The following is a 23,856-nucleotide window of genomic DNA, read 5'->3' on the forward strand; positions in this document are numbered from 1 at the left end:
CACATAATTATGCCGAAACAGGAAGAAACCAAGAAAAAAGGTGATTAGTGTTAACATCCGCTTGCTGCACACAAATAAGTCATCACCATCTGTGGATCTATAGTCCGCGCCGTAGATCCTTGTTGTACTTGGTCGAACACAACTTATACATGTACATATAAAATGCGTGCGGAAAACTTTTTCATGCCGCCGGGCAAACTTCTGTATTAACAAATGCATGGTGTTTTTGTTCTCAAGGGCCAAGTTACAACTCGTTTTGTTGGAACGAAGCTTCGTATTTGTGAACCAGGCTCATATAAACGTGCATTTCCCGGTATACGCTTCGTATTCGTCCCTATTTTTCTTTTTTTCATGACATGACAATTGGATGCAGTGAATAAATCAGCCTTATTCATCGGAATCGCTTCAAAAGTGGACTTACCGCTTCTGTTGCTCTCAAATTGCGCAATATCTTCTAAGCTGAAGGGCGAGATCCCCGCTTGCCAGTCGGTTATGACAGGCACTGCTATATATAGGAACGAGTGGTCTTGTATGCTGCGCCCTACAGGAAGATCGGCCACCACGGGGATCTGCACAGTAAATCCATAACGCTTCACTGTCGCGGCGTCATACAATGTAAAGTGCTTATAAAAGTACCGAAAGGGGACGTTCACTGATACTGCCACAGCGCAGTTCAGCGCACAATCGTCAAAAGAAATTCATCGGGTGTACTGGCTTGCTTTCATCACAAAATTAGTTGTTGCAACTGGATTTGTTGGTTCGATTTCAAAGCACTGTCGTTAAACAATCAATGCCACCACCAGGCATCAGTTTCATCAAAGGGCCACGAACGGAAAGAGATCGCGTGTTGCAACCACATGGGGCCGAAAAGCAAAAAGGACGATACAAGAAAATATTAAACTCCGGCAGCTCTACCCACTCGATGTTCTCGTTAAAATTAATGTTTTCCTCCCACGACAAAGTTGAACGAAGGACATCCTTTTATTGTGATAACAATTTTGTGAACATTCCAAGCGCATTTCTTGCCGTCGCCATCGGCGTCGCCGTCGCCGCGCGTCGCATGCTGTAAGTGTGCGAGTGAAATTCAATTCAATTCAATCCACTTGATTTCAACACCAAAATGTTGAGGACCGCGAACAAAAAGGATTTTTATGGCTTGACGAGGTCCGCAGCCCTTTTTAACAGCCAGTGACGCTGTATAAGGTGAGGCGTTACATATTCAGCTAGAATTACCTAAGTCCCAATAACATGAGTGACAGACATAATGCACATGCATACATATATATATATATATATATATATATATATATATATATATATATAATCGCCAAATGTGTCACACATGGCGGATTGCGGATTGCTCCGGAAATTGCGCATTTCGTGACCGGGCTCAAGGGGAACTGACGATCGGGGCTCTATCTCGCTCGCCATATATGAAGGAAAGCGGGGAGGCAGCGCTGGAGGCAAGGCAAATCAGTTCTGCAGAAGCCCGCCGGCTGGAGGAAACTACATGAAAGGGAAAAATTAGCATCCACCCGAATTGTAACACGTAGCTACTAAGGAAACCCCTACGGGTTTCTCAGAAAGAAATCCTCCGTTTCCTTTCTAGCTTCGTGCAACAATTCGGGTGGACGCTAATTTTTCCCTTTCAAGTCCGTATACGTTCTACGGCCGCGCTCAGCCGTAGAACGGCCGTAGAATTGAAAATGATCTGGAGACGGCTCGTACCTTTGTGCGCGCTGTGTGCCCGCCACTCTCATGTTGAAGGCGTAGGCCGCACGAAGGTCACTTCGCTCGATGCTGCTGCCGCGTTGCTCAGACCAGCGTTTTGACAGCGAGTGTCCGCGCTCATCGAGTGGGATTGTTCATGTTTGCTCGTGCGTGTTGACATCATATTCTTGCTAATTTAGTTAGTAAGCGAATGTTTCCAATTGTATGCGGCCGATAAAACTACTATCCTTACTTCGTATAAGCTGTGCACTAATTTGCTATCGCAATCAATGCTTCGCATTGCGGGTGAAGCGGCGACTTTCTTTTTTCGTCCTTACAAAATGCGCGAGCGATAAGAATAAGATTACGTATTTTGGTAAAGTAAGAAGACAGAAGCGCAAAATGCACTTTAATGACAGCCCTTTTTTCTTCGCTGAAATAGGTGACCAGTTCGCTCTCAGCACAACGAAAAAGTAATGCGGCACCATCTATTGGCGCAATTACGAATTAATAAATTTTATGGAAAAACACTGATTCCAGTTCAAGTGGAGGAGAAATGCCATTATATATTTTATCGGAAACATATCATTGCGTTGCTGCTCATCCTGAACTGGAATCGGGACGCTCAGAAACTCTGCGATCCCGAAGGAAAATGAAGTACATTTGTTTTTCTTATAACGATTGAGTTTATGAAAGTATCTGCTAAACATCTGTATAAAACATTTGCTTGCGCCGCCCCCACCCATCCTGCACGCTCAGCAACGCCCACTACCATTGCCTACATGAAAACATCTCGGCCACCCTTGAATGTGGGTTGTTTGAAACTGGTGATTTTTGTCGTGTGATGTGGTTTGAAATAAGTATTCAACACGCGAAATTATTCTACAGTGAAACCTCGCTGGCTTAGCAAAGTACGTCTTCAAGGTCACCGTGAAATGTTTTCAAAGATGGTGCAGGAGAGCCCCACCTGTAGCCGTTCCAGATCCTCTCTTGGTCCCACACCGGACAGCAGCAGCAGCTGGGCAGATCCTATGGTACCAGCAGAAAGGATCACCTCTCGTCTGGCAGACACGTTCTGCGGCTTGCCGTACCTTGTGAACGTCGCGCCCACTGCATGGTTGCCTTCGAAATTTATCTGCGTCCCCGGAAAACAGAATGCATTGCTTTGGTGCTTTAAATAAAATTACGGAAAAAGTTGTTTGTCGAATATATACAGCACACACTGTTCTCTAGTCCCGTTAAAATTTCGATCCTAAAATCGTGCACGATATGAAAACCATGACAGCTAGTAGACCGGGCCTCTGTTTGTTTGGCAAGCATCGGAAACTTAACCCTCTAGTGCACGAATTATTCTACCACGCGGGAAAAAAATTTTCTTTTGCTGTGTAATTGTATTTTTCATCAAAAGTAAGCATTCTGAAAAAATTGTTTATTGGACTCGTGGTAATAAAGATATCGGTATGTGCCAAATAAGACACATCGTGCAAATCCACAGAAACTTTTCCCGCATTACGTGAAGTGAAACTGGCAACTGAAGGAGGCGCTATCTTGCCTCGTGAAACAGAACAAAACAATTGCTTCCTGAATTCAAGCACAGGTTGACTTTGCATTTACTGCAGCGCACAGAAGCTTTTTTTTTTTTCGCAAAGTGGACGCTTGCAGCGCTTTCTATTGTCGTCAAATTCGGGCCAGTGCTCCACTTGGTCGGCTCGAACATCCTTCGGTGGCACAGCTGCAATTGGTCCGCGAGATTTCTGTGCCTGCAACTGCACGTCGATGGATTGCGAAGGTGGCCTTCCTGGTCTCTTGGCTGCTACACACTTGTTATAGGAAGTCAGACAGTCGGCGATCTCTGCCTTGAATCGAGCAAGAGGAAGAATGTCACTCTCGGCAAGCTGCGCCTGCGCCCTCCTGTACAAAAGCCACGCGGCCACGACTGACAAGTCCAGCATGTGTGTAAAAACACGCAAATACCCTTCTTCGACCGGACGCGGATGCGATAAATAAGGGCTCAGCGTGCGAATGAAAACAGAAATCAATCCCAAGCGTCGGAACAGTCGTCTAATCAGAAGCCGAACAAGGAAAGCCTCAGACAATGCTTCCACCGGAGACACTGCTTTCGCCATACGAAGACATGCCCCATTGCCTGAAAGCTAAGTCCTGGTGCTCAGCTGATTGAATGTTCGACCGTTTGCAAAAGCAAAGATCCTGCGTGCATGGTCCCACCTATAATGAAACCAGAATGCTACGCGGGTTTTAATTAAACATTCTTGAAATCAACGCACCTAAGAAGTCGTTTATACTCTTGGAAACAGCTGCCGAGCGCAAGAAAACACATTCATATGCACGCACGCACTCACACAAACACCCCCCCCCCCAAAAAAAAAACAGACCCCCTTCTTTCACCCAGAGCACCTGTGTGAAAAAGGGAGGTCCTTTTCACAGCGAAAGCTATATATGACTAACCTTCCCTAGTTCGGCAACAGAAACAGACTTCGCTATTTCTAACAAACATATACTCAGTGGGTTTCTATGTTTGCCTTGTGTGTGATCACGTACGGGTGCAGTGCGGTGGCGCATATGTCAAATGCGGCAGAGATTAGATCGTTCGCCGTGAAAAATGGCGTGACGTCAAGGTTATCGCAGTATATAAGCAGGAGAGGTATCGGCTCTAAAAAGAGCTGCGCTATCGATGGGGCGGACACGTATAGTTCCTACACCCGAAGAACAACATGCGTACGAGGAGCGCCGGAGGGAACAGCAACGAGCATGTAAACGGCGCCGGGGCGAAACGACCACCAACGAAGAGCGTTGCCGCGATGCGGAACGAACAAATGACAACCATTCCACTCTGTGAAGATGCAATGGCAGCGAAAGCACTTTGCTTTTCATTTGAGAGCCTTGACTGTCGTCAGCTTTCGCTACCATTCCATCTTCACAGAGTGAAATAGTTGTGATTTTCGGGGGGTGATTTTGTGAGTGCCCGCGCGTATTTGAGTATACTTGCACTGTGAACCAGTCACCAAGATCTATTACCATGCAAATAGCCTAGCTACAAGTTCTACGCTTATACAAGGTGTTTCAGCTAACTTTACCCAGAGTTTAAAAATATGCCGGTGCACTCTAAGACGATGCGTAATGCATGTTGCTCACTTTTATATGCAGTGCGTCAGGCAATCCTTTTTTTTTCGTATTCTTCTTAATTAGATAAGTACTTAAAATTAATTCATCAATTTCTAAAGAAATGAAGTTAGGCGAAAAATTCCAATTAGCAAGTTGCAGAGCGCTTCGCAAAACGTCCGATTAGGCAGTTTGTAACTTTCTATCTATTAAGTATTAGTGTTTTCCCGCATACTGTGGATGCCAGCGACAATTAAAAAAAATTCCACGTGACATATCCGCTTGCGCGCCGTGATTGCAGCGCTCCCAAACTGTCCGAGTACAAACGAACATAGCATCTAGCAGGGCATGCTGCCGCTTAAAAGGCGACAGGGATGTGACGAAGAGCTGTGCGATATACGCCAGCGATGTGCTTCCCTCGCGGCGGTTCATGATAGCGATAAGCAGACGCAGCGGAAGGGTGCGAATACCTTTTCCGAAATTCAAAACTCCCGCGACCTAACCGAGGTGCAGTGGTGACGTCGCATGCGCCATTACCACTCTTTGCTGCCGTCGGTGAGTAAAACGGCGCCCGACAGACGGCAGCACCGAGCCAAGACAGAGCAGCGGATTCGCCGTTGCAGCTGCTTTTTGGTCAAGTGGCGTAGACCGTTCGGGCATCCCGCGACGTACCATGGAAGTTGAATCCTCTGCTACTTGCAGTTCCCGCGAGTTTCGCGAGACAGCAAAACCAGCTCAGCAGTACGCGATAACGAAACAACTGAAACGTGAAAGCGTCGGCGGCGCAGAGTGGAGCGAAAACGAAACCTTTCGACCACTCGCATCGTTGTCAAGGGTAATTTCAATGAGTTCTTTTTTCTAATAATTAGACAGAACTGGACAAGTAGAGCTTATTATTATAAAATACAAGGATGTTTTTTGCAACTAGTAATTGAGTACTAGTGACAGAATTTAGCTGAAGAGTGTTTTCGTCATCGGGCAACTGCTTGAATTTCCCGGGCGTGTCTCTAACCATGTCCTGATTTACCTCAACTTCTTGATTATTAAGGCTCTGTTCGCGATAATATTGACGCCGTAGAGATTTTTCAGCACTGATCTGTCACTTTAGCTTGACTTAGTATTTGCCTTTAGTGTCCCTTGAAAGTCTCGTAGCCACTGATATGAGAAAGTGCGGCGCCCGGCTCTTGGAGAAACACGATGTGTGGCAGTTTTGACGCTGCGGAAATTTACTGTTGCGGCGAGCCCTGTTTATAACGGTACCCCCTGGTGTTTCACGGCCAAAGCGTCAGTACTGCCGCTCTATTTCGCATTTGCATTAGAGGGGCCATCATTCTGTGGTTGGGCTGGGCGAACGTATGGCTGAGCGCGCTCGCTTGTCGTTAGTGACGGCGCTGACGTAGATGCAGCGCGTGCGACTAGTAAAGAGGACGAGGAGGAGGAGGATTTAGAGGGACTGAAATGTGCTGTGAGCTCTCGCACAATTTCATGTAGCATTGGTTTCAGCACCGTTGTTTGAAAGTCGACGAAGCCGGCTCTGATAATTTCTTTGACCTCCGCGAGGACCCTTTCTCGCAGCTCCTGAATAGCTCGGTGAAATTTTTGTCGATGCTCATGCTGGATGTCGTGGCACATTGCAGTTATGTACTAGCTATATGTGCGGTCCGAGGCGCCTGTGGTTGGGATTGTTGGGACTGTTGTTGTGGTATGAACTAGGGTTCGTATGAGAGTGAGGAAATTTTTCGCAGTCAAGGTGGGGGGACCTCCGACCAACTTGACGCCTTAGGTCCGGCTGGCCTTCTGGACGCTGCTCATGGCAGCTGTTGCCTTAGTGGCGGCGGCTTCTTGTTCGATGGTGGTGACAATGGTGGGGATAAAGATGATTATGAGGAAGATGATGGTGGCCCCGCTCCTGGCTCTTGGAATGGTCGGCAGGACCTTGGCTCCGTGATCGCGACCGGGATCGGGACTGGTATCGGCTTCGTCGCTTTCTGGATTGTACCGGAGGACGGGGCTGTTGCCTTTTTTGTTTCTGGATTTTCCGGCACACTCATACGCGTTTCTTGTGCCCGGCTTGGGAAGCTGGCATCAGGTCGGATGATCCCCTTTGCACGTCAGGCACCCATGCTGGCTCAGGTCAAGCTCGGTGTTGGATGGGTTTTCCGTCGCAGATGTGGTGCAGCGCTTAATGTTTGGTGTGGCGCAGACGTCCGCACGGTGACCTACTGTGAGGATGTTGCCGTAGACCTGGGTTCTCGGAGTGAGCATGTAGCGTCTGTATTCGGCCCCATAATACCTGCCTTAGCACGGTACTTGGAGGCCGGCAAATGTATTGATGGCCGTGGGTGCTCGTCCCATCATGCAAGCATGAAGGATCGCCCCCCCCTCCCCCCTAGGTGCCACAGGTAGTCCAAAAGTTCAATTCGTGTAGACCATGCGTCGGGACCCGTGATAATTCTCTCGTAGGGAATTGTCGATGTATGCAATGTATGTTGAGATGGGATAGCGATGGGGACCAGGCATTTTATTAAGGCTGGTCGTGATCCTTTCGTTTCGCGTGCTGAGGAGGGTGATATTTTGGGAAGCTCTGACAATCAGGTGAAGAGTTGGTCGACCTCTTGTACCTTGAAGCCCACCTCGATGCCGATGGCATGAGTCATGACTCATGCCATCTGAGTGGCCTCAAGGCTCTCTGCAGAGAGCCTCGAGGCCACTCAACTAACGTGACACCGCCTCTGGGGCGCAGGATGACTTTACCGATGGGGAGAGGTGGGGACTGCTTGGGTGGTCGTGGTACGTGCAATTTGTTTCAAGCGCTGGGTACCGCTGGGTGGTCGTGGTACGTGCAATTTGTTTCAAGCGCTGCTGTGCCGGCCTAGCGCCGGCACAGCAGCCCCACTGAGTGCGGGCGGTGAGTCATGATCTATCCGCCGCGTCATCTGGATATCCTTCTGTTGCTGGATGGTCGCCTTTGGTGGCTTCCATCTCTATGGTGGTGGTCAAGGGGTGTTTGCGGTAGTGTTCAAGATCGGCTTCTCTGGAAGCCAAGCCTGACCACGCTTAGGCTTAACTCAAGCTCTGGGAGCGTTGTGCTCACACTCATTAGCGTTCCTCTTGAGCAGCCGTGCGCATACGACACTGTGATAAACGTGAAGAGGAATGTATATAATCGTGTCTATGAACGCTGACCAATACCCACGGTTTTCGTTCGGTCTCATCTCGTGCACTATCGAGATGCGACGCCTGCAACATCGCTGGTACGCTCTATATCACACCAGTGTTGTGAGACGCCCTGAGGACAAGGCCAAATCTCGCTATTTTATATCATAAAAGAAAACAGTAGTGACCTAGTTAATAGTGAAGCGTTCGATGTCGAGCGAACGACGGAATTCTCTTTGGCCGGAAAGCATGTTAAAAATAAAATGAAGTGCGACCAGATACACTGCAACAAAGCGCTAATGAGTGCTCTGTAGATGTCCCGCCTATTGCTCCATTTTGTGCAATGAAAGAATAACCTGAGCAGAACTCTAGGCGGTATAATAAAAGTGCGACAATTCCAAGCATGGTTGGCGCGACGCCGTCGTTGCACACACCTTTGTGACTTGGCTCAATAGCGCCACATCGAGGTTTCTTCGCGTTCTCAGCACTGGCTGGATGAACGCCTTGCTGGAGCTAAACCGCTCGCCATTCGCCATGTTAACCTGCAAACGAGAGCAACCTGCACATCAAAAAGAAAATTCATGAGTGACAAGAATTAACGAGCAAAGTGTGTTCAGGAAATACATTTGTCCGTTATTATGGTTTTTAAGTCGTACGCTCGGCCGAAAGAGGGTCGATGGATCTTCCTGTTACCAATTTTTTAGGACACACATAACACGTTGTGCTTTTTGCGCTATGGACAGCAAAACATTTGGAGGAGCTTTCTCGCCACGGCAATCACAACGTCCGGCTTACCTGACTGTGTTGCACCATTGTAGTCGACAAGGGAGTAGCCGGACTCCTTGCACGCATCTAAGAAGAGCTTGGTCAAATGTGTGCTGCCATTTGGATGCGCCACTGGTACCTCGCCGTCAGTCCCATGGAAGCCTGGTCATGGAAGTAAAAAGACGTCTGCGGTCAAATGCTCTCTCTCAGGCTAAGCAAAGGCTAAGCGACCCTCCCCTTCAGCTCTGAAAACACCTTTCCCTGGAAAGTTCACAGCGAGAAGTGGTGAAGCTGCGTGTAAAATACACGAATTTCATTTGTGGGAATCAAGCGCGCGCCAGTCGTGCCAACCAAAAAACGCTCAAATGAGCGTGTGGAGGAGGAAAAGTTTCATTAAGTTCATCACTTGGCACTCGACCCTGATCAAGATGTCCCACAAAAGGTTTCTGCGCTAGGCATAATATGCATAAGGTTTCTTTTCTGACGATGGTTTTCGGTCGATCTCGGTGACTGCGTAAGTTTGGCTTCGGGCGATCACACCACGACGGACACGAACGACGGAAAATAATTTTGAAATGTTATTGCATAATACTGGCCAAGCGTACCTTCCGAACATCGCGAAACATTTATATTGCGGTAGCGATTATAGGGATCACGTTAAGGAACCCCCCCAAGTTGTCAAAATTAATCCGCAGCGGTTCCCACTACGGCGTGCCTCATAATCATATCGTGGCTTCGGCACGTGACACCCTGGAATTCCTATTATACGGACGCTTAAGGTACCCGTTGGCGCCACCGCCGTTGTGATGTCACTATGTCGACGCACTTGCGGGGCCCGCGCGTAGCTTTTGGAGGGTCTTCAGATACGCGCAGTGCGATTGTCTCTTAGAGCGACGAAGCCAAGTGGACGCACCATCTAACGCCATCACACTCCGCTTAGTAGGCTCTGCCGGAGTGCGGGCAGCGTTCGGGCTTCCGCTGGTTTACTCGCAGGCAAATTTCTGTGGCTATGAAGGGAAAGCTACGGAGGCAAAGCACGCACAGGTGAGAGCGTTTCTGAAAGGAGTCCCACGTTTTAGGCCACGTTGGGTTAGGCTGGGGAAGTGAAAACTGAAGGGGGCACCTTATTAGTAGCAGTTAAATAAGATAGAACACACTACTGAGTGTAAAAGTTTTCTTATTTTGCGGCTTTTCCCTTCTATGTCAGGGCAAACGCGAAACCGTCGCACGTGGAAACTGCGGCGATCCAACGTCTGTTCCCAGCAACCAAAAGCCCTTTCAAACGCTGTCGGACTACTTGGTGCGATAAAACATGTGCAGCAGCCATGGTATGGTATGGTAGGGTAAAACTTTAAGGAAGTCCTGCAGATCGTGAGTCTTCACGAAGCGGGCCGCTCCCACGTGGGAACCGGAAGGCCGAGCCTCTCGGCCGCATCGTGGGCCTGCTGGACAGCCCAGAGTTGGTCAGCCAGAAGAGGGATGCGGAGAACCGCCTCCCATCTGGCCGAGCTGTTAGCGATGATAGAGCGTGACCGGGCACACCGCCAGAGCATGTGGTCTAACGTGGCTATTTCTCCACAATCGTGGATTCGTTTGTAGTAGACGGAGCATTAATGCTTGAGCTCTATTAAGGCGCGCATGAGGGACAAAGTAGGTTCTACGGCTGAGATAGTAGTGTTCAGTAATCTATGTGCCCGTAGCTTTCCTTTCATAGCCACAGAAAGTTGACTATAGCGCGACCTCTGTGCGCAGACACAAAAACGTGCCCGCTGAGCAGCTGTGTGCATGCCACATTCCGGAGGCGCATTCATTTGTCTGAGCGGAATGAACAGTCATCGGCAAGCTAAATTTAGCTGATCTTTTCTTTGGAGGCTAACATACGCCGACAGTTTTCCATCAGTCCCATCTCATGCACCATCGCAGTACGACGCGTTCAACGCAACTGGAGACTCGCCTCATCACTCCAGCGTTGTGAGACGCCTGGTTCATGTCAGGGCACTGTTCTTGCTCCGCAACATGCAGTTTTCTCGCGTGCTTCGTCGTGCCATGACGCCTCCACGTGTTGTTTAGCATGCGTGGAGCTCACGAGCGCCACGATAAGCTATGTTATCGCATTCACTGCTTTGCAATCGGGCGAAGCTGTGTTTTAAAGCGAAAGCTTTACTGGCCGCGAACTTGCGATTTCGCCGTGGCGGTGCTCCGAGGAGGCACATGACGTCACAACGCGCGCCTCGCCGCGGATATTAAAGCAAAAGCTTTACTGGCCGCGAACTTTCGATTTCGTCGTGGCGGTGCTCCAAGGAGGCACATGACTTCACAACGCGCGCCTCGCCACGGACACTTCTCTCTCTCTCTCGCTCCCTAGTCACTACTGCGCATGCGCCACCAGTAGCACCGAGCCACAGGTGTTACACCTATGTGCAGCGCCGCGCCTAACTGCCGCCGCCGTTTGGTATGACGTCACACCGCGTTCCTAGTCGTTGCGCTCGCCTCCGCCCGCTTCGCCAGCTGCGTCGCAAGCCTAATAACATGTCGGATGATTGAAAAGGGGAGCTCGCATGCGTCGCCAGCACAGTTGAGGCGGCAGTATGGACGGCGACAATTCTGATAAGCAGGAGGAGGCCTGGAATCGACATCGGAACGAGATAAAGAAGAAACAAATCGCCCAGGAAACAGACGAACAGCGCGCCGAACGACTGGCTAAACGCCGCAACATAGCTAGACAACCAGACTAACCTGGACTTGCAATCAAGATTATCCAAGGCTAACCATGCTATGCCTTAGCTTTCGCTACGTATATCCTGGCATAGCCGAGCTAAGCCACTGGCAATTTTTTCTTTTTGTCTTTCTTTCATGACATCTGACAGCTGTATAATCTCCGATTTCATTTCGCACGTTTCAGCGCTCCTGCACACAGCTTTGTCCTCGATTTTAATATACTTGCTAATTTTTGTAGTAAAAAAACAAAAGTAATTTCCCTTCGCAAATGTTGCCCTACTCTCTCTCGCTCTCTCTGCTTTCTACAAAATAAGAGGGTTAGCAGCACACATCCACTTTAGTGCATCAGCCACAACAAGAAAAAAAATAGAGAGATTGCGATGAAACTAAGTGTCTTTGATATCGTTGAATAACCTAGGCCGACGCAAACACAGCAGATTTCTTCATGTGTGTGTGTGTGTGTGTGTGCGCGTGTGTGCGCGTGTGTGTGTGCGCGTGTGTGTGTGCGCGTGTGCGTGTGCGCGTGTGCGTGTGCGCGTGTGCGTGTGCGTGTGCGTGTGTGTGTGTGTGTGAATTGCACACTACCCGTTCACGTACTGAGGTCAAAACAACGGCAAGAATCGCTCCAGTTTTTTTATATTTTTCCCCGGCTTATTGCGCGAATATTGCGGAGCGGATGTGGATACATGCAATGAATGAGCACAGGTAGGCAGACACTCTTGCGAGGTCATGGCTTCCTCTCGATATGTATTCTGAACGAAAACACCATCTGCCGCATGCTGCTTTTGTAAATGTTTTTAGACGTTTTTTTTTTTTTTCGACAGACACAGAGTAATATTTCAGGTTAGATTCGCATGCCAGTAGTCGACGAGCCCATAGTAGGGTTCCAGTTATTGTGAACTACGTGCAGTTCACAGGAATTCTAGCCACCGTGCGATCACTTTGTCGTAATGATAATAGCCGAAGAAACTTAGAGATGTGGCATGTCAACGGCGTGAGCTCCTACCCGGGGTCATTTGAACGAGTGCTGACGACTATTTGCAGCCACAGCAACGCGAAGCGCCTTAGAAGGCCCACGTACGTCTTTGGAGCGCAGATATTCGACGCCCCTGGGAAGAATCGCTGATGGACTCACGTTAATTCATGGCATTTTCCTTCTATGCTCGCTTACCAGAGCTATACGACGGCCCATTTTCGTTGTTCTCACTCCTCTACCGCTATCGGTAGAGAACAAATAGCGCAGCCGCTTTAATGCAGTTGCACGCTGCAAGTGGAATAACTGCAGTTTTGTCTCATTCTGTGGTGAAATTAAGGAGGATGAAGTAAAGTAGCAACGAACAGGAATGGCGAAACGCTCAGACGAGCGTGTTTTCCTTGGGTACGTTCTGCATGGCGCAGGAACGAGTAGGTGAACTGTTCCCATTTGGTGGCAATATGGTTTCGGCCTGGCAGTAGTTGTCAGCTAAACGCGCATTCCACCATTCCCGGCCTTCCGAACTGTCAATCACTGATTATCTTATGCTTTATCCTCCTAACATAAATGACGTTAGTATCCATGGCTCACAAAATTTCGTCGCATCTTTGCTTTTTTGCAAACCCTTCAGCTTGGTACGCCGAAAACTGTACATATCGGATCTTTTATTTTACTTCACTTATTAGCAGTAACGTTCGCAATTCTATTAGGTTATTTAACCTCGTAAACTAAACCACTCAAACACCGACTATTCGAACACCATCACTCATAAGCCCCAATGGCTATAAAATCTAAGAAACAAGAAGACAAATACAAAAAGAACTAAAGAAATAACATGTCGTTCGAATACTTCTCAAGCTACGAATGCAGAAATTTGGACAGAAGCTTGTAACCAAGGGCAGGCTATTCGATCGAATACTTGGAAAAGAAAAGAATATATATATATATATATATATATATATATATATATATATATATATATATATATATATATATATATATATATAATTGTCGCACCCTGCTCACCCCCCGCCACCCCCCCCCCCCCGAAAAAAAAAAGAGTTCCGTCATTCATTACCCTACTGCTTGCCTGTACCTAAACGTCATACGCGTCCCACCGAGCGCCGAGAATGGCTTCTTGTCAATGAGACTCGCTGTAATGCATAACCTTGCTTCGGGACAACAGTGGTCATCACCAAAAAGGGAACACTTCGAACCCGCTGTGCAGTAGGGTTCACAATGCTCACCGTCAACGGGGCCCGCACGAAAGTCCTCGATGTCCTTGAAATGCGGTAGCACATCCTCATATGACCATCCCGCTGCTCCGTATGTTCCAGCCCACTTGTCGTAATCGTGGCGGTTTCCTCGTACGTACATCATAAAATTCAACACGCTGGTGCCACCTAGAACCTTGCCTCGTGACATAGGGCATCGCTGTGACAGGGAAAAAGTGCGGAAGCTTAGACATCCAACTTGAGGTGTCAAAAAAAAAAAGAAAAAGGAAGACCTACGGCGTTCCTCTAACTGCACTGATGGTGTCAGGAGTACACAGACCACGGAACCTGAGAAAAGGTCAATTTACGAGAAGTTTGCCACCAGAGCCCGTAAAACTGCACAGTACTACGCTCAGGGCTCTTCCTGTGTCCTTCTAACTCTGTGCCTTCTGTTGTTTTCGCGCTGTTTAATAAGTATGCATCCTTTCCAACTCGCCCATCTTTCTGCCTTACAGCACTACGTTGTTCAGGTTAACTCTGCTACAGTTTGAAACTACTAATACCAGAGCCTACGTTGTGCGCAGGCAGGAGAAATATTCAGCTTTTTCTCAGACCCAGTTGTCGCCAAACGTCTTACGCTCACTACCTCCCCCCCCCCCCCGCTTCCCTGGCGATGTTACGAAGTACACTACATAAAATAAGTAGTTTATTCTTGAAAATCCAGGCTTATCCAAAGCACGTTTGCAATAAAAATGAAATTACTGTTCATTTGAACGTAGACATGAAGGTGCAGGGATACCCATGGAGGTTCCTCCAGAAAGAAAGCTTCGCAGTTGAGTAATAAGTCCTGGTCTGAGGATCGAAATTTTTCCTTTTACTTCGTAACTGTTTGTATCTTTCGCCTGTCTTTACATTGGCAGTTTAATGGGGTCGCGGAAACCGGGTGGTTTGTTTGCCTCTGAACTCACCTCAGAATTGAAGAAAACACACAGAAAAAGAACAAGGAACAACAAGCTTCGTCAGACAGCGGAGAGAGAAAAAAAAAAAACTCAGTCCGCAAGCAGCAGCCCGAACTCGAAGAAAAGGAGGCTTCACGGTCGCAAGCAGCACCGCGCCGGGCCGCCAGCCATGCATCGCCTGAAGAAGGTGGCAGCGCACTGAAGCGCTTTTACGCTCAGTTAGAGTGAATTTGGGAATACAGGCACCAGCTCCACGCCGAAGACACGGACGAGCACCGGGCTGTCAGTCAGTTTAAGGGTGCGTTACAAGTGGGAGATTTCTGCCTGTCAACTAACTACCTTTCATATACGTACGGCAATGGTACGACTTCAGTGGCGGAAGTGGTACTTGCTGACTTGTCGATCAGCTAGTTTCGAATGCCACTTGTATCACCATCAATCTTGCCTTTCCGCATAATCTAGGGCACTATTGCAAACGATTGCAGCAATTTAGTGTCGCAAGTGACTGCGCTAGGCTAATGGTAGCAGCGCGGCGCGTGGAGTGTCGTTACGTGGCTTCAATGCTAATCGAATTAACGTTGGCAGCCGTCGCGAGATGTGTTCTACTTTAATTTTTTTGTTAAGCCGCAGCAAGACTTCCAGTTGGTCATAGTCAGCAAACTAGTTAGTAACAATTAATTACCATACTCCTTCCCTTTTTTGCCAAAATATTTTTTTTTCTTTTTCGAAAGTATGTTCTCTTCATGATCAGAAGTAAAGGTGAGCAAGTTCTTTTCATTTTCTTTGATGTGGAATGTTTTATGGGGTTAATATATCCGTGGTTTAAAAAGCGCTTCGATCAACACCGCGGACAGTAGGCTCACCTGTTCATGGAAAGAAAGGCATGCGTTTCTCTGTGGCACAGTCCGGTAGCCCCAATCGTCATGGCCGGCGAGGTTGTAGGTTGCAGTCAGAGGGATCTGACGCGAGGCGTCTTCCAGTCCACCCGCTTCCAGCAGAAGCACAGTGATGCCCGGATCCGCAGACAAGCGGTTGGCAATCACGCAGCCAGCAGAGCCACCACCGACTGCACGCATCCAAACACTCTATAAGCAATCGCGCGAGCTAAAGAGGCAAACTGCTAAAGTGAATCGGTAAACATCATGGCATCTGAGGTCATTATTATGGTATATACTGACAGTTCAATGATACAGCAGGCCAGTTCTGAATCTGTCTTTTCCTTTCGCTGCTATCTACGCAAATTTTGTGTTGTACTCGGAATCCGCATAGAACCTATCGCAAAAAACATTTCTCGCGTACCTGGAACCAAATTCAGACCGTTTGCCTTGCGTATTCCTCGATATATACTTTGTTAATAATCCATAAAAGTAAAATGTGTAGAGGAGAATAACGAAATTGAACATTGTGTATTTTTAACGTCAAGCGTGCTCAATATATACGGACACTGCTTGCCATGGCGTAGTACCTTGGAATTATGCGTGTTTAGTTGCTGAACGCCATATTGGTACCTGATATCATTACTGGTGCACTTAGTCGCGGATTCCCCGACACATATAGTGGAGGACAAAAAAAAAGCAACCTTGCAAAAGTGCCTCTCCGATAATTGTTTTGAATTATCTGAAGCATCAAAACAAAGAGGGTATTTAAACTAGGAAACAGCGCGTGGCCAGATGCACGTAGACACTGTTGTGTTCGCCGAAGGAGAGAAGTGGGACGGTATACAGCACAGCAGGCTGTTTTAGAAGGATGCGAGCCTAGTAAGACTAGCCAAATAATGAATATAAACAAATTATTGAATTGAGTTCTTAAAAGCGAGTCATCGTTGTTCAAAGACTGGTTCATTGGTTCATTGAGCATGAAGTTGCCTGCCCGTGCGCTCGCTCCGAAACTAGTTCTCCTGCGCAACATCCGCATTTATCCTGCAGCTTAATCTTCCGGTACAGCCCTCACGTGACCTGCTGCGGTGGCCCAGTGGCAATGGCGTCGTGCTGCTGAGCTAGAGGACGCGGGTTCGATTCGGGCAGCGGCGGCCGCATTCTGATGCAGAATGTAATTTAATTGATGTGGCATTGTTGTGCCTCTCTATAGACAACAATATGTGTTTCTATCCCTGATATATACGAAATAAGCGAATGCCGGACAGCGCCAAATGGCGAACTCTGAAATTCAATAAGAATCGAATAGCAGGGCCTAATGGAATATTACTCGTAAGTTCGGATGGCGCCACACACGTTGCTTCATATTTAAGCGATAAAGAGCTGGCGAAGCGAATGATTAAGCAAACGGCAAGCCAGACACTGCAACTTGAAGCGCACTGAGTGGCGGAACGAGGGAGGCACCCAGCCCGGTGTTCTGACACTAGGCGACATGATTTCCTCCTGCGGCTGGTACTAGCGTTCAACGCGACTGTCTGCCTTTCGCTGAAAGCAGACTTCCCTCCTCCAGCCGCCAACATCTCTGCCCTCTCCCGCTACAGCGTGAACCTCTCCCTCAAGCAAGGTATCGCGTCTTTCAAAACTCGCATGGTGGCCACAAAAAGCTCTTGGATTCAACAGAAGCGTAATTTTATGAAGCGGTCCTTTCAATGCGCAGATAAACAGTCAGCTGCATAGCATGGTGAGCACAAAGAAGACCGTGAAAATAGACGTCGCATCCGAGCTCGTACTATTTTGCAGTTACTATATGCAGCACCAGCCGTCTCCTACTCATGCACGGGAAATGTCGAAGTGGGTCATTTACACGACCATAAATATACTGTTCATTGTACAAAGCTCTTTAAGCTGTGGGGTCCTGGTCAGGGCACGCAATATGCGGGTTGCAAGCGCCTTGATTTAGTGCCGGACTTGAACAGACGCCACAAATATGGCAGTTTTACGGCGTATACGCTCGTACGGTGGAAGAAGGTCATAGGGACGGCACTATCGATTCGCAATTCTGGAGCAGCAAGTGTTTTAAGTGAGCCTTAGTTTTTATGACTATGTTGCAGTGTTTCTCAAACTGTGAGTCACACACACAGAGATAACATCTTACTCTCGGTGTTTGTGTGTGTGTGCGTGTGTGCGTGTGTGTGTGCGTGTGTGTGTGCGTGTGTGTGTGCGTGTGTGTCTGTACGTGTGCGTCTGCGCGCGTGTGTGTGAAGGAAGTAGTAATTCTTCGGATCCGGCCGAAACGTCACATTAAATGCGCACTTGCGTGTGTTTCGTGTCTGTATGTCTTTGTGTCTGTGTGTGAAGGAAGTAGTAATTCATCGGATCCGGCCGAAACGTCGCATCAAATGCGTGCGTGTGTTTCGTGTCTATGCATGCGTATGTGCGTGTGTGTGTGAAGGAAGTAGTAATTCTTTGGGTGCGGCCGAAACGTCACATTAAATGCGTGTTTTTGCTTTTCTACGTGCGCCTGCACTTTCTCGAATTGGTCCGCGAATACAGGAAAAACTTCCGCGCGACTAGCCGCTCGGGCACTTTGCGCGTATTCGCGGGTTTCTCTCGTGCTTAACTTAAGGCAGTTGGAATATGGCAGTGGAATTGTTGCGGCTTTCAGCGCAGCAGGGCTGTACTCCAGCAGTTGGTTAGATCCCATCCGGAGAAGCCACACATTATTCAACTTCAGGAAACGCTTTCCTACGCGTTCACATTTCCGGGTTACAAATCGCACGTCATTTACAGTGAAGGGAAGAGGGGCATCTGTACGTTCGTCTTTAAAGGATGCACTTCCGTTGCGCATGATCTTTTTTTAGACTCCAGTAAGGTTGAGCACTCCTTTGTTGAAATCATTCCGAGTGGTCAGCTTAAATGTAGCATCTTTAAACTCCACATCTACAGTTCGCCTAGGGATCTAGAACAGAGGTTCGCAGTGCTCTTTAGCAGGGCAGCTGGTAAACCCGGTTGTTCCCCGCTCATCGTCGCCGCCGACTTCAACATCCCGCACCGGGTGTGGGGTTACTCGCGAACAATACGAAAGGGTGACGACCAGTCGCAGGGGGCGGCTAATCACGACCACACTCTCGTCACGGGCCCGGAGTTCCTGACCAGGATCGGCGATTCATGTTCGAGGGACACGCGCCGCAATTTGACCTTTCTCAAGAACGTCGGGGCTGTGTCTTGGTACAACCTGAACGAGGATTTAGGCAGTAATCACAACACACTCGCGACTTGCATCAACGTGAAGAGTAAACCGCTTAGGAAATTCACCATCACGGACTGGGATCAGTTTTGCAAAATCAGAAAGAAGCGGGCGAAGACCTAGGACACGCATATCGACCTAAAGCTCTGGGTGACGCAGTTAAAAGAATGCGTCAAATCGGCGACAAAGAAGGTCCAGACGGATCTAGACATCGATAGAATGGAGAGCCGCCTCGCACACCTTTTGGAGGCCAAAAAGGCGCTTCTCGACAGATGGGAGGTACAGCGACTCAACCGTGGGCTCCGCAAGAATATTGCATCGCTCAACCGAACCATCGAAGACCACTGCCATTTCCTCGCCAGGGAACAATGGGATGAGGTGTGCAACCCGGTCGACGGCCAAATGCGAGTCGGCGGCAAGTGAAATCTACTCAAGCACCTGCTGAACGAGTCTAACTCCAAATCCAGAGCCAGGCCATTAGCAGAATACTCCATAAGGCCAGGCAGTCTGAGACAGAAGACGCCATCTTGGACGCGCTGACGAACAAGTACCTACCTATCGGTATCTCGAGCCCGGCGGATTGCCCGTCCTATAAGTGGCCCCCTGCCTGAAGCTCGGGGAGCCTTTCAATGTCAACGAGGTAAGGGAAGTTCTAACCTTAACTGCAGATCGGCTCCGGGCCCCGATGGCCTCTCCAACAGGGCGCTTCGAAACCTCGAAGACTGCTCTATCAGATCCCTCAATGAAGAAATCAACCGCATCTGGCAGCAGGGCTCCGTCCCAGAGTACTGGAAGACGGCGCGGGTCGTCATCATATCGAAGCAGGGTCGGCCTCTGGGGATGGCTAACATCAGACTCACCTCCCTCACCTCATGCGTGGGCAATGTGGCAGAGCAAGTTATACACAATGGCATATCAAGGCACATCGAGGGGAACAATCTCTTCGCGTTGATTATTGGTTTCTTCCCGTCCCTGCCGACGCAGGACGCGATGAATCTACTCGAGCACCAAGTTATTAACAAGAACAGGAGGGATGTCAGGGCCATCCTGGGACTCGACATGGAAAAACCCTTCGACAACATTACCCACGCGCACGTCCTGGACTTCATTTCGCAGCTCGGGCTGGGCGAGAACTTTCAAAAGGTTGTCATTTCGTTTCTACGATCCAGGAAAATCACGCTCGAGATTGCCGATCTGAGGTCCGACCCCGTGGAGCTGGGCCCGAAAGCTACGCCGCAAGGTGCGGTAATCTCCCCGAGTCGAAGGCATCAACCACACTCTACGCCGACGACATCACCATCTGGTGTGCCGACGGCAGCGAGGGTGGGGTCAAAACTGCGCTTCATGAAGCCCTTGACCAAACAGAACGTTTTCTCACCAAAAGGGGCCTTAAGTGCTCTTCGAGCAAGTCGGAGTTTCTCCTATAAAGGCCCGTCAGGAGGGGGCGCAAACTCAAAGGCTGGATGCCACTGTCGGCAGTCGACATAAACCTCCGCACGAGTAACGGTAATCCCATTCCCAGCGTGGGCGTCCTTAGAGTTCTCGGCACGCTGATAGAGTTGAACGGCTGTAACGGTCGAACGATCAACAACATCACCACGAAGACGCAGAACATAATCAGACTAATCTGCAGGCGGGAAGGCAGGAACAGGCGGGAAGGTCTCAGCGAAGACAACCTCCTGAGGCTCTTTCACGCCTTCCTCATGAGCCACATCACGTAGGTGGCGGCCGTACACTGTTGGCAAATCCACGAGAAGAAGAAACTGTACACGCTAATTCGAAAGAGCATTAAGAGAGTGCTGGGCATTCCCATGCAAGCCAACAGCGAGCGCCTCGTGCACCTAGGGCTTCACAACACCCTGGAAGAGATCATCGGTGCACAGGAATCTGCCCAGGTAGCTCCGCTGTCATCTACGCCGGCCGGAAGGAAGGCTTTGGGCGTACTCGACCTCAAGCCCACTCTCGTTGCGTAGCGGCGACGTCAGCTCTCTTATGCCCAAAGGGGCCAGCATTCAGGCCTATCCTTTTCTTCGCAACGTTCGTCCACAGCGCAGCGTCGGCAGGCGCAGATCCAGGGCCGTCGCGCTTCTAAAACACATTAGGGACGAACCTCACTCAGCTTGCTTCGTAGATGCCGCCCAGTATGGCCGCCCGATCAGATTCGCTGCCGTTGTCATCGATCACAAGGGTTCGATCCTGAATTCCTAATCATTCAAACTTTCTACTCCCTCGTGGGCCGAGCAGGCGGCGATAGATCTATCCCTCCTGGATGATAGTAGATCGCAAAGATCGGCGGCTGAGGCCTTTCCTTCTGGCTCCATTTCCATCGAAGCCTCTAAAGTTATCGGCAATAGGATTATATCCCCGCACACCATCACTTGCTTTCCGGCACATATTGATTCTCAGCTAGATTTCCTCACCAACCACAATGCTACTGCTCACTCTCAGGCGCGCGCTGTAACCCTCCGCGCCGGGGAGGATGCAGGTGTGCAGGATGGGTACGCGGAATTTAAAGACCTTATTCACCTTGAACGAAGTCACCAAGCACTATCAAATGGGCAGGCGGGCTTTTCCGCCTCTGCACGGTAAACTCTCCAGGTCTCATGCAATCACACTCATAATCTTGCAGACTAGGTCATATCCCAGTGTAGCTTTCCTCAGCATTATTGTTCCTGACTCGTTCGAGTCTACCTGCCCGGACTGCGGGTCGGTTAGTAGCTTACACCACCTGCTCTGGCGCTGCCCCTCGTTACAGTGAGCCAATCAGGTCACCAAGGAGCAGTGGAGCTCTGCCATCAAGAGTTGCGAGCTTCTCCCACTACTCCAGGCTGTCCAGAGAGCCCACAATGCGGCGGTGAGGCTAGGCCTTCCCGTCCCCACGTCGGGGCGGCCCGCGGTGCTGCTGTAAGTGCGGCGTTTCTCAGGAACTCATAAATGTTATTTGTCTGTCTTTCTCGTGCTTCTAAAAACACTTATGTAGCACGTATTAAGCTGCAGAAAGCTGGATCGAGAGCTTTCCACGTTGGTTTACAATGTTCTCATTTACATTTTTCATCAAATTATTATTTCACAAGTTGAATAACTAATTAAGAAAAATTATGTATTTGGGCGGAATGCAAAAGGTTCTCGCAGTATCTCCAAGCGACCGAAAGCAACCTTACCTTGGCTACACGTGGCATTTGCATATCTTTATGTTGGGCTCAAGCTGCATGGTACACGCGGTATACCATTACAAATCGCGACTTCTCCTTGTCGTCGAAGCCTGCTTTGCTGTTGTCATTAAATCTGTGTAGAAGTGTAGTAAGGTAGCAGTGGCTTCTGACCGACCAATGTACTATGCTTTTTTGCTGACTTGCACTTGAATTCGTTGCAGCTAAACTAAGCGAATCGCTCGGCAAAGGAGGATGGAAGCTTCACGCTGACTTCGCATGTTTGTATGTAGTGAATGTACTAATTGTACACATGGCTGTACCTTTGTAGACGTGGCAGTAGTAGTATCACCGGTGTGTTCATAACGTGATATAGTCACGTCATAAGATGGGCGGCAAACCACGCGTCCTCCGAGAAACGCAAAATTAATTATCCGCAAGACACCTCGCCTTGCTACTCGTAATCCCTCTGGAATTATCAGTTTCTAAGTGCAACCTTCGTAGCATCCACGAGAACGGAGAGCATACATAAGTGATGCACAGCCTATATTGTACTCGGTATTCAGTCAAAGAAAAATGGTATGCCTCCAGTGACGTTAGAGTGAGCACCTTGAGTATATAGGCGCTCGGTGAAGGCAGTTGCGTAAAGAAAGCGATATACGGACTTTGTTATCTCACCAATGACGTAGTCGTACTTCTGCCGCAGCTCACCAAGCTCGTAGTCCCGGAGCACAGGTAGGTCGGTAAAGGGCAAGTGTACCAGTAGGTTAACCATAGCGATCACCAGTCCTACAAGGTTTTGCGGTGGAGCGCCGGGCCCCCACAGGCCACAGGCCATGGTGTCGATGTTGCCGCTCATGTTCCGGACTCCACTGTCGCGAGTCTGGCCCAACAGAGCTATCTATGTTTGCGGCGTTATTACTAGTTCCCGCTTAAAGAGAGCGACACAACTGCGCTGACAGTAACAGGAGGCATTATTGCAAATTGCAGCTGCATGGAACTATCCCTTCGTCATCCTGTAATACAAACGGTGCCCTGACGCGGACATTTCACAACTCCACGCACTGCAGCATATGTATAATGACAAACACTAGGGCTAATGTGAAGCGGAGGCTCGATTTTTTTTCTACTTTATTAAGTTGCTACTCCTCTTTCTTTCTCGGAAATAAATATCCCGGAGTACTGAATGTTTTTAAAGGCACACTATGGAAACATTACCCAAATACTATTTAGCGAATACGAACCGTACAAAGTTACTCTGAACTAATTCTCTCCCTGGCAATTACAATCCCTAGAGATAGATGAATGGTGGCTCCATAGTCTACCCATTCCTTTACTCAGTTTGTCTTTAATGCTTCCGAGGATATGTTTCAATACTCGCCGTAAACGGCTAAGTACAGTTAAGCGGACAGCGGCCATCTTAAGTCTCGTTCCAATTCTGATGAAGCAGTAAAAAAAAAAAGGACACCTAAGTGAAAACAGCGTCAAAGTCAGAGACTGCGCAGGATATTTTGCCGTCCAAACTCAGAATGCTTGGCAACTAGACAATAAGGACCTCTGCGCACAAGAAAACTTAGCCACGCTCTACTAACTGCTTAATATAATTTTCGCTGTGTTTCCATAGATTCGCCCCGAAAAGAAACTTTAGAAAGCTATATGATGTGCTTTCCTTAGCTTTTTTCATGTCGATACGAGGTGGCGTCAAGACGCAGAGACGACTTCCAGAAGCGTTTCGTTACTTGAGCTCGAGACTGTCGCCGTAACTGTCAACGCAGACTATCTCTAATGCTGGCCAGAATTTGGAACACACCCAAACTGTTACCATGTGTTGCCGGACCCGTGTCATGAGCTGCAGCGGCTGGGACGGCGTCGTCCGGCGTGTCCGCCGTCAGCACACCACCAGTGTGAATCCTGAGCGCGTAGCCAGCAGCACCTCACCGACGGTGACGGTTGCTTTCGAACTCCCGGTC

The 23,856-nt window shown here is 48.9% G+C and overlaps 1 protein-coding gene across 1 annotated transcript in view; it reads right to left on the bottom strand.

Moving 5' to 3' along the window:
* The window catches only part of LOC126541184 (glucose dehydrogenase [FAD, quinone]-like), a 44,101-nt gene extending 21,356 nt beyond the window's left edge, over window positions 1-22,745 (bottom strand). The window contains exons 1-8 of the mRNA XM_072286157.1: window positions 22,565-22,745; window positions 15,443-15,681; window positions 13,660-14,020; window positions 8,782-8,913; window positions 8,421-8,545; window positions 6,625-6,909; window positions 2,678-2,845; window positions 422-569 (exon numbers count right to left, since the gene is read on the bottom strand). Coding sequence (XP_072142258.1) covers window positions 422-569; window positions 2,678-2,845; window positions 6,625-6,909; window positions 8,421-8,545; window positions 8,782-8,913; window positions 13,660-14,020; window positions 15,443-15,681; window positions 22,565-22,745 — 1,639 coding nt within the window. The remainder of the gene's footprint in view (window positions 1-421; window positions 570-2,677; window positions 2,846-6,624; window positions 6,910-8,420; window positions 8,546-8,781; window positions 8,914-13,659; window positions 14,021-15,442; window positions 15,682-22,564) is intronic.
* Window positions 22,746-23,856: the final 1,111 nt, after the last annotated feature.

The sequence above is a fragment of the Dermacentor andersoni genome, chromosome 2, assembly GCF_023375885.2.
Source record: "Dermacentor andersoni chromosome 2, qqDerAnde1_hic_scaffold, whole genome shotgun sequence".
Classification (NCBI taxonomy): Eukaryota; Metazoa; Arthropoda; class Arachnida; order Ixodida; family Ixodidae; genus Dermacentor; species Dermacentor andersoni.